This window comes from Ictalurus furcatus, chromosome 6, assembly GCF_023375685.1.
Source record: "Ictalurus furcatus strain D&B chromosome 6, Billie_1.0, whole genome shotgun sequence".
NCBI lineage: Eukaryota > Metazoa > Chordata > Actinopteri > Siluriformes > Ictaluridae > Ictalurus > Ictalurus furcatus.
Window position 1 is genome coordinate 12844776 of NC_071260.1, and position 11374 is coordinate 12856149.

Consider the following 11374-nt stretch of genomic DNA (forward strand, 5'->3'; position numbering starts at 1 on the left):
CAACTTCAGCTCCAGAGAGCCAGGAAATAGTAAAATCCTTCCTCTCTCTTCTGACACAGGTGCAAATTAACTTATTTGAGTCTTTTTGTTAAAAACATGCTTATATCTATATTAATCCATTAATAAGTGGAAGGATAAGAAAAAGATGATCCGAGTTTTACTGACCTTTGGTTGAAATATGGGTATATCTACCAATCCTCTCCATTGGCTTGAGTCATGACGATGTTCTATGTTAAACCTAGACGTAAAATGTTCAAGCACATACAGAGTGAACGTTTTTGCCATGGATTTGTTAATAATATTTAAAAAGTTTCAGAGTGCAACCGCTGTATTTACTACTTTCTTATAAAAAAAAAGGGGGAAAAAATATATATTTCTAATATATACTATGGGGTTCTGCCTTTCTATACAAATGTTACATATTTTCTGCCAGCGGTTACGTAGTTGAATTTGTATTAATTAAATAGGATTTTTATGGCAGATTGCTCAGAAGGCCAGGGGTTCAAGCCCCAGCACCGCCAAGCTCTCTGCTCCAGGGGCGCTGTATCATGGCTGACCCTGTGCTCTGACCCCAACTTCCTATCAAGCTGGGATATGCGAAAAAAAATATTATCATTTCACTATGCTGTAATGTATATGTGACAAATAAAGCCTTCTTGTTATATGTAGACACTTCTTCACTTCAAGTAACTTATTGTATGTTGGAAAAAACGGTGAAGATAAAGTGTGACGATTTCAGTGGTGAGCCGCACAGATTCCATCCTGAGAAAACTTTTATAGCTTTCACATGGCTCAAGGTCAGGGATTACTCAGTGTGAAGCTTGACTGATTTCACGAGTAATAGTTTGAACTAAGCCTGCTGTGTAGCAACCAGAGGGCGGGAGAACAGGAGCAGCCCCCATCAAGGCCTCTTAAAACAGTTTAACCTATGAGGTGGAACATGATGTTCGTGTTACTTTTGTTTCTTGCTCTTGACTAAACCACACACACAGAGACATGTGTCTGCCTGTCTGTCTCTGCAGATTGGTGGACGTCTTGCTGGTGGAATAAGCAGACAGGTGACCTTATGCAGTACCACCTGCTTCTTGGGGGGGGGGGATGATTCGGATGGTTCTAATAAACAATGACAAAAAGGCATTCACAGATTTATGTCAGATTCTGTAGTTATGATGTACAGTTGTGCCCAAAAGTTTGCATACCCCTTGCAGAATCTGCTAAATCTTAATACTGTTAACTAAATAAGAGGGTTCATAAAAATCCCATGTTATTTATTTATTTAGTCCTGTCCTGAAGAAACTATTTCACATAGCAGATGTTTACATTTAGTATACAAGACAAGATAATAGGTGAATTTATAAAAAATTACCCTGTTCAAAAGTTTACATACCCTTGATTCTTAATACTGTGTGTTTGCATACATAAGGTGCAAACATCCACTGATGCTCAAGAAGGTAACACGATACATTAAGAACCAGGGGGATGTAAACTTTTGAACAGGATGATTGGTGTAAATTCTTACTATTTTGTTTAAAGATATATTTTTTCATTTAGTTCTGCCCTTCAGACGCTAAATAAGAGATACACGTGTCCCAGAAGACAAAATAATAACAATTTACACTGATCATCCTGTTCAAAAGTTTACACCCCCCTGGCTCTTAATGTATCTTCTTGAGCATCAATGAATGTTTGCACCTTTATGTAATAGTTGTGTACGAGTCCCTCAGTTGTCCTCAGTGTGAAAAGATGGATCTCAACATCATATAGCTGTTGGAAAAGGGTCAAATATGCAGAAAATGCTGGAAATGTAAAGAATGTGCAGAACCTGGAGGATTTTTCTGAAGAACAGTGGGCAGTTTAACTGCTCAGGACAAACAAGGGACTCATGAACAACTCTCACAAAACATAAACACAGTCCTGGATCATCCAGGTAACGACACACAGTATTAAGAATCAAGCGTATGTAAACTTTTGAACGGGTTCATTTTTATAAATTCAGCTATTATCTTGTCTTGTGGACTATATGTAAACATCTGCTATGTGAAATAGTTTCTTCAGGACAGAACTAAATAAAAAAAAACATGGGATTTTTATGATCCCTCTTATTTTGTTAACAGTATTAAGATTTAGCAGATTCTGCAAACTTTTGGGCACAACTGTATATTCATCAGTTAGACTTTTTTTTTAAACAATTGGTAATGATTCTGGGAGTGTTAAACCTCAAAGGCTACAACGACTACAATCTTAGTTGCACAGCAACACTGAATACCATACTGATCGATTGACATAACCGTTCAGGATTCTAATGATAATGAGTCTTTATTAATCACATATACATTACAGCACAGTGAAATTATTTTCTTCGCATACCCCAACATATCCGGAAGCTGGGGTCAGAGTGCAGGGTCAGCCATGATACAGTGTCCCTGGAGCAGAGAGGGTTAAGGGCCTTGCTCAAGGGCCCAACAGTGGTAGCTTGGCAGTGCTGGGGCTTGAACCCCTGGCCTTCCGATCAGAAACCTTAAGATGCCTTAAGCCTTAGCGTTAAGATGAGCCTGCTATCCCAAATCATAGTCGCTGGCAATGTGGTCATCATTTCCTGACCAGGAAGGTGCACTGGCACAGCTGAGCTTTTCACCACCACCAATATATCTTTCCAGCCATTCTGATGCTAAGAGTCTGAACAGCATACTCGTTGAAATAAGATATCTGCAGTATGAGGTTGGAGAGCTAGTGTAGCAGAGGGAGATTACACGTTCAGCTTAGTCTCAGAGGGAGGCTAAGTGATTGCGAGATGAAAGCCATCAGACCTGGTCGTGGCAGCTCTGTGGGGAAAGCAGTCAGGACCTGTCGACCTTTTCAAGCATGGTAGTGCTTTGATGCAGACCAAGCAGTGACCCTTGAAGAACTTACAAGGTCATGTTATGTAAGCAGGAAGTGTGATGCGCAATTCCTTCCTGGGTTTTTTAGCTGGAGCGAGTGCTGCAGCTTTGTTCATGCTGACTGTCAAAACTTCCCTCAACAGCTTCCTCAACAGCAGGCCACCAGCGACCCTTGCATTCACTCCACTTATTGAAATGTTCCCTAGTTACCATAACTCGTTTCCTGTCTTTTTTTTTTTTTCCAGGTTATTTTTCTGTCAGCACATTGATCAAACATTTTTAATTCGTCTTTGCTTCAAGCACAACTCATCTCAGGGACGCTGTCACCACTAAGTCATTATTATTGCTAGTCAAGAAAGAACTGGATGTGCTTCATGTTTCCAGATTTTGCACATTAATCACATTAACGCTTGAGGTTGGGCCTAAGCCACAGGGAGCTGATGACTCGCTTCCAGGCTAGACATTAAGTGAGGCTTGAAGGTGTCATTTTAAAGCCTTAGCCATGTTGAATAATAAATAAGTTAATGAACACTTCATTAGTCTGACCCAGCATACAAAAAAAGATGATGTGGAATTGTTTATGTGCCAAAATAGGAACATTTAGCATTTACTTGCATCGTTTGTTGCTATGCTGCACGTGTACTCCTAGTAAACTACATAGCTTGCATTTGGTAGGTCCTGTTAGAATTTGTGTGTTTATATATATATATATATATATATATATATATATATATATATATATATATATATATATATATATAATCAGTTTACATTGCTAATATCCCTGAGAAAATAACAAAGACTGTCAGAAAGAATATATCCTAACAAATACAATTTTGTTCATCATGAATATTTCCAAAACTAGCTAGCTTAGCATGCATGTTCTGTAGCTAAAGGTTTGCATTCTCTGCTAATTTGCAAATCAGGCCACACTTCAAGCCGTGGAACTTACTTTGTGTGGACACAAGCTGAGCTTATTCACCGTTATATAGAAGTACAGAGAAACTGATTTTCAGTGCAAATTAAATATTGGTGCTGTGGTAAGCAATTTGAGCAAAATACCTACCTAAATATATTAGCCATTTAACAACAACAACAAAAAAAGCTTCAGAGCCTGTCCTGTACAGTATGCAAGAACAGTAATAGTCTACTGATACCACACCCATCTCTCTCTCTCTCTCTCTCTCTCTCTCTCTCTCTCTATATATATATATATATAATATATATTTTATTATTTTATTTTTTTACAGTTGTGCGCAAAAGTTTGCATACCCCTTGCAGAATCTGCTAAATCTTAATGCTGTTAACTAAATACGAGGGATCATAAAAATCATTAAGAGCCAGGGGGATGTAAACTTTTAAACAGAATGATCAGTGTAAATTAGTATTTTGTTTAAAGATAATTATTTTTTTCATTTAGTGCTGCCCTTCAGATGCTAAATAAGAGAGTTACATGTCTCCCAGAAGACAAAATACTAACAATTTACACCGATCATGCTGTTCAAAAGTTTACATCCCCCTGGCTCTTAATGTATCATGTTACCTTCTTGAGCATCAATGAATGTTTGCACCTTTATGTAATAGTTGTGTACGAGTCCCTCAGTTGTCCTCAGTGTGAAAAGATGGATCTCAACATCATATAGCTGTTGGAAAAGGGTCAAATATGCAGAAAATGCTGGAAATGTAAAGAATTTGCAGGACCTGGAGGATTTTCCTGAAGAACACTGGGCAGTTTAACTGCTCAGGACAAACAAGGGACTCATGAACAACTATCACAAAACATAAAGACAGTCCTGGATCATCCAGGTAACGACACAGTATTAAGAACCAAGTGTATGTAAACTTTTGAACAGGGTAATTTTTATAAATTCAGCTAGTATCTTCTCTTGTGGCCTAAATGTAAACATCTGCTATGTGAAATAGCTTCTTCAGGACTGAACTAGATAAATAAACAACATGGGATTTTTATGATCCCTCTTATTTAGTTCAAAGTATTAAGATTTAGCAGATTCTGCAAAGCGTGTGCAAACTTATGGGCACAATATATTCTATCTATCTATCTATATCTATCTATCTATCTATCTATATATATATACACACACATTATATATACATATAATATATGTACGTGTGTGTGTATATGTATATATACTGTGTGTATGTATATGTATGTAAATGTGTGTGTGTGTACATGTGTATATATACTGTGTGTGTATGTGTGTGTAAAACTAAATTCCTTATACTGGTCCAGTGGCACTATTTTAACTGGTAGAAAGTGTTTAATGTGATGTTAGATCTACAACTTAACCGTGATATTTTTCCTGCAGTGCTATTTGTTATTTGTTATTAAAATAATTGACCAAAATATTAGAATTACCATAGACACATTTCTTGAAGTACAGCGTGAACTTTAGATATGAATTTGGTAGAAATTAATCTGCTTTTTATGTAAAAAAAAAAATAAAAAAGATATGGTAGAGTGCACCACAGTTTAAGCAGAAGATGAAAGTTGGACCATTTTCCTTAGAAGGCATCAACAGGCTCTGGTCAGCTGTCACATGCTCTTAGTACAGCAGGATCATTGTTTTGTGTAAAAACAGCTCCTCATCTGCAATCCTTCAACATTTCGTGAAAAACCCCTTTTATTCGGAGAAAGTGAACAGAGAAGCCACTTTGGTCCTGAACAGAAGCTTTAATCAGCGAGCGTCACTGTCTCCTGTATCAACTAGTGCCAGGCCCTAGGGTCACTGCAGAGATATTCCTATTAGCACAGGATCTGTAACAATGTTTCTCCTCTTCTCATCCCACCTTGTTGAAAGCTGTGCAGTTGGATATTGACTAGTTACTGTTATTATAACTCATGTGAGGTCATCTGAACCCCTCTAGCTTTTTATCTCGCTTGTCCGGCATGCAGGAGCATCGTACAATGGAGGACCATATCCGTTACCCGGTTCTCATGGTAAAAGAATGTCAAGCAGCTTTCTCGGGCTCAGATTTGTAGCTCGAACTTTCCCTTGGCTTTCATTACATTATGAATGTCTTTTATTACTGTTGATCCACTGCGCTCTCCCAAACCAGTCCTCAGTGTCCGTGGCACGGTAATGGAGTCTAATGTGTGTTACTAATGTGGGATGGCTCACAGATACTATTGTACCTATGTAAAGTCTACCTCTTGAATGGTTATTTGAAGGCCACATTCAGAGCTCATTCTAATAACTGCACAGTGTTGGCTTGTGTATGGAATTTTTTTGCAATGTCATTGTGATAAAGCAGAGCTGGTAATTCTTAGACATGCACAGATTAATCTTCTATTTCTCTTTCTCTGCGCAGTATCCTCTTTGCCGACATCGAGGGATTCACCAGTCTGGCGTCTCAGTGCACAGCTCAGGAACTGGTCATGACCCTGAATGAGCTGTTTGCAAGATTCGACAAACTGGCTGCAGTGAGTAAAGCTATCTGGTTGCAGAGTCAAGTGATTGACCTGATGTGGAATTCAGATCTACTGAACATGCTGTTGGATTTCACTTATTTTCTCTCCGAGCGCACACTGCTTTAGGGGTCTTACCTGTGCACAGCGAATGTTTGCGTAGCCAGGCTTTACTCATCAATCCACCTGCTGAGCCAGAGCCACTTCTCCTCATTATCTCTAGACAGTCACAGGATTCTGAGTCATGCTGTGAATACAGATTCCCTCCCTGCGCTCAGAAGATCCCCCTCACTATCTTTCACTCGTTTAAACACGGATGGAAATATATACATGCTTGTCTAGAGGATTCGCCGAGATGTACGTGTTTAAGAGCTGACCTTATTACTCTGTAGAAAATTCCCATTGCTTTGTGAAGATGAAATCGCATGTTGTACAAGGATGTTCTTGCATGTAGGGAAAAGCATGAGGCACATGGCTACTTGCTCAACAACAGCTTCTATTGTGTGGCTTGTGGGTTAAGTTGAGGCGTATGCTGGGGTGACATTCAGGTGGTTGTCATAAGACTGAGTTGTGTGTATCCTGTGCTCAGCCTGGGGCTCTCGTCTCATCTCCTTTCCTCTCAACTCCACTCTTCTCCTTTCCTTTCCATTATATCTAAAACCATTCTTTATTTATAAAAGATATTTCTGATTTATATTGAGATTTTTTTTTTTTCTGGGCAGAATGACAAACTAATATGGGAACTTTTAAACTTCATGAAAACAGACTTCAGACTTTCCATATTTGTAGTTCAAGATTATTACTAGAGAACACATGCAGACTGATGTCTGACCTTTCTGATCTCATAGGGAACAATTTAATCTAAGGTTAAAAAAAAATAAATAAATCGTCCTCATCAAAATGGCAGACACTTCCATAAAAGGAGAAAGTATGTGTGGTATGTTATATGGATTTTAAAGGTCCAAACCAAAGGTTTAACAATGAATGTGTGAAAGCATTATACCATAATATCTAAAGGCTGACTATACAACATGTATGTAGTGTAAAAGGAAATATGCATAGTGCTTTAATGCGTCAAATGGTGAAGATTTAATAGTCAATAATGCTTTTTCTCAGCTTGCCGCTTAATGCACGTGTGTGTGTGTGTGTGTGTGTGTGTGTGTGTGTGTGTGTGTGTAGGAAAATCACTGTCTGCGGATTAAAATCTTAGGAGATTGCTACTACTGCGTATCGGGCTTGCCAGAGGCCCGAGCTGACCACGCTCACTGCTGTGTGGAGATGGGAGTGGACATGATTGAGGCCATCTCGTAAGTATTACAGCTGCTTTTAAACTTTAATTCATATCTGAAGAATAAGGAAGCAGGCGCTGCAATAAATTTCGTGTGTGTGTATAGAGGCATGTATATGGACATTTAATACTTGATGATAAATAATAACGTCTTGTATGTAGGGCATGCTCTATTTTGTAAGACTTTTTTTTAAACAAGGTTTAAGATTAACAAGTCTTTTCTACTTAAAAAAAAAAAAAAAAAAAAAGATTAGCTGCATGAATTGCTCATAAGAAGGAATGAGCACTGGGCTTTTTTCTTTTTCTTGGTAATTGGTGTATACAAAGAAGGATAGAACTCCCTGCAGGCAGTACTGAATTATTAAACTATGAGATTGATGCTGATTGTGTGTGCATGCAAGCATGCATTTGAAAGCGAGTGTGTGCACAGGGTCAATAAACGTACAACCGTAATTGTGGAAAAGTTGGGACAGTATGGAAAATGCAAAAAACAACCCAAAAAGAGTCATTTGGAAATTCACTTCACCCTGTACTATATTGAAAACACATTATTAACACATTATTTGATGTTTTACTTTGTGAATTTAATTTATTTTTGAAAATATACACTCATTTCAAATCTGATGACTGCAACACACTCCAAAAAAGTTGGGACAGTCGACTGTTTACCACTGTGTAGCATCACCTTTTCTTTTAATAACACTTATTAAGCATTTGGACACTGAGGACACCAGTTGGTGAAGTTTAGCAAGTGGAATTTTCCACTATTCATCCATTATGCATTTCTTCAGCTGTGCAACTGTATGAGACCTTCGTTGCCTTATTTTGCGCTTCATAATGCGCCACATATTCTTGATCGGATACAGGTCAGGATTGCAGGCAGGTCATGCTAGCACCCGCACTCTCTGCTTACGCAACCATGAGCTTGTAATCCGGGCAGAATGTGGTTTGGCGTTGTCCTGCTCTGGATGGCAGCATATGTTGATCCAAAATGTATACATATCTTTGTGCAGTAATGATGTCCTCACAGATCTGTAAGTTACCCATGCCATGGGCACTGACACACCCCCATACCATGACAGACGCTGGCTTTTGGACCTGACGCTGATAACAGCTTGGATGGTCCTTTTCCTCTTTGGCCTGGAGAACACGACGGCTGTTTTGTCCAAAAACTATTTGAAATGTTGACTCTTCGGACCACAAAACGCGATTCCACTGTGCTGCTGTCCATCTCAGATGAGACCGAGCCCAGAGAAGTGGGCAGCACTTCTGGACAGTGTTGATGTATGGCTTCTGCTTTGCATAGTAAAGCTTTAACTTGCATCTGTGGATGCAGCGGTGAATGGTGTTGACTGACAGTTTTACCAAAGTATTCCCGAACCCATGTCAGGATATCCATTACAGACTCATGACGGTTTTTAAGACAGTGACGTCTGAGGGATTGGAGATCACGTGCACCGAGATTTGACCGAATTCCTTGAATCTTTTAATTATATTGTGCACTGTAAAAGGTGAAATGCACAAACTCCTACCAATTTGTTCTTGGGGAATGTTGTTCTCAAAGTGTTGGATTATTCGCTGACGCATCTGTTGGCAGATTGGCAAGACTCGACCTATCCTTGCTCTTGAAGGTCTAGGCCTTTTTTGGAGGCTCCTTATATACTATGATTAGACGATTGCCTCACCTGTTTCACATCACCTTCTTATTTCAATTTGTCACATCACTATTAGTCCTAAATTGCCCCTGTCCCAACTTTTTTTGGAAAGTGTTGCATGCATCAATTTCAAAATAAATGTTTCTCTTCAAAATACTATGCAGTTGATTAGGTAAAACATCAAATACATTGTCTTTATATGTTGTTGTTTTTTTTGGTTGAAATATAAGTCAAAGTACATTTACAAATCACTCCTCTTTGTGTTTATTAGCATTTTCCATACTGTCCCAACTTTTTCTGAATTGGGGTTGTATTTTCACCTTGGAACTGCACACCCTCAGGTGTTGTATGCGTTACCAACAGCATGTCATATCACAGATATATTGCCTGTGTGCCTTGTATTAGAGGTAAATTATTGGTGCTGTAGTTTGTAAAAACATTGGCTTACTGCTTCACTGAGCCTGAATGTGTTTACTCTGGGCAGTGGCCAGCAAGCCTCAACTACAATAACAGTCTATTTACAATTTAGTGAAGACCTCCTAAACAATTGGTTGTTTTTCACTAACATTTTATTCAGTCAAATGTACATCAAGTGGGAGATAAATACATGATATAAAATGAAGGTATAGCTCATTTAAACCATGTACGAACATGACGTGGGATTAGTGTTGAAGCATGAACAACATGTTTCATTATATCTGTTTTACCCTATCTTTCTCTGGGGCATAGAAACATTGCATGCACTATTGCTTGCGTTGTTGTGACGCCTTCAAAGCAGCCAAATGCTGGCAAATTTATTTATTTTTTGCTTTGCTGTGTTGTGACACAGAAGCCCATCACCCACAATGTTCAGAGGGTTTAACTCTCTCTGTTGGCTGTGCCTCTTATTACCAAGGCTAAAATCAGTTTAGAGAAATCTGACCTTATTATTGGTATTATTTATATATTTATTACTGATTTTTGCAACCTTATGTCTTGTCCTTGTGTATTCATTGCAAAATATTTGTAAAGCCTGAATGCTTGGCTGAGGTGCTTGGCTGCTTGCGGTAGTAGTGATAGACATAGACATGATGATATTTTATTTATAAATCCTCTGATAAGAATCCATCTATCTGAGGTCAGCAGTTCAGCTGTCAAGGGGTACTACTTGTTTTCCTAAGCGCTTAATCCAGATAACAGCATTAGGAGGTCATTTTGTGTGTGACAGTGTAGAACATGGTAAATAGTAATAAAATTAGTGTAATTACCACATTGTCTGGGAATGCTTCTCTGCCTGTTAAAAACATACAAATGAGAAGCACTTGGTGTTAGGCTCACTGTGGTGGTGTTGAAGAGGGAGCTGTATCCATAGTTTTCTCTATTGTGCTTTTAATTTGCATTACAATTTTGCAATCGTGTGTGTGTGTGTGTGTGTGTGTGTGTGTGTGTGTGTGTGTTTTCTAAGATTGGTGAGGGAAGTCACTGGTGTCAACGTGAACATGAGAGTGGGGATCCATAGCGGCCGAGTCCACTGTGGGGTCTTGGGTTTGAGAAAGTGGCAGTTTGACGTCTGGTCCAATGATGTTACGCTGGCAAATCATATGGAGGCAGGAGGAAAAGCAGGGTGAGTGTGAGGTCTCTGCACCAAGACCTAAATCAGAAATAACAGACGTGAATTTAATCCAGTTAAAAATCACATTTATACACAGTTTGAGTTTCTTTTATGCATTGTTAAACCCCTGTTGTTGTTGTTTTTTTTCTGATCTTATTAACCTCACATTAAACCATTTTTGTTGCTTTTACCCAGCCGTATCCACATAACTAAAGCTACTCTGAACTATCTGAATGGTGACTATGATGTGGAGCCTGGCTTTGGTGGAGAAAGGAATGTCTATCTGAGGAAGCACAACATCGAAACGTTCCTCATAGTGGGATGCAGCCAGAAGAGGGTCAGAGTTTGTTTGTCCTTTCCTTCCTCATACAGCTGCAAAGCACAGTTCATTAAAGAAAAGAACTCGCCAGTTTTATCTCAGATTTGCTTCCCAGAATATGTTTAACAGTTGTTATCTGTACTACTGCGAGAACACACAGTGCCCTCCACTAATATTGACATCCTTGGTAAATATGAGCAAAGAAGGCTGTGAAA

General features: G+C 38.9%; 1 protein-coding gene across 2 annotated transcripts in view; it reads left to right on the plus strand.

The window, feature by feature from the left end:
- adcy5 (adenylate cyclase 5) overlaps positions 1-11374 on the plus strand; it is an 86836-nt gene that overhangs the window by 50634 nt on the left and 24828 nt on the right. For both annotated transcript variants that reach the window (XM_053626555.1, XM_053626557.1), the window contains exons 5-8: positions 6210-6321; positions 7486-7613; positions 10694-10852; positions 11036-11177. In XM_053626555.1, the coding sequence (XP_053482530.1) occupies positions 6210-6321; positions 7486-7613; positions 10694-10852; positions 11036-11177 (541 nt within the window). The remainder of the gene's footprint in view (positions 1-6209; positions 6322-7485; positions 7614-10693; positions 10853-11035; positions 11178-11374) is intronic.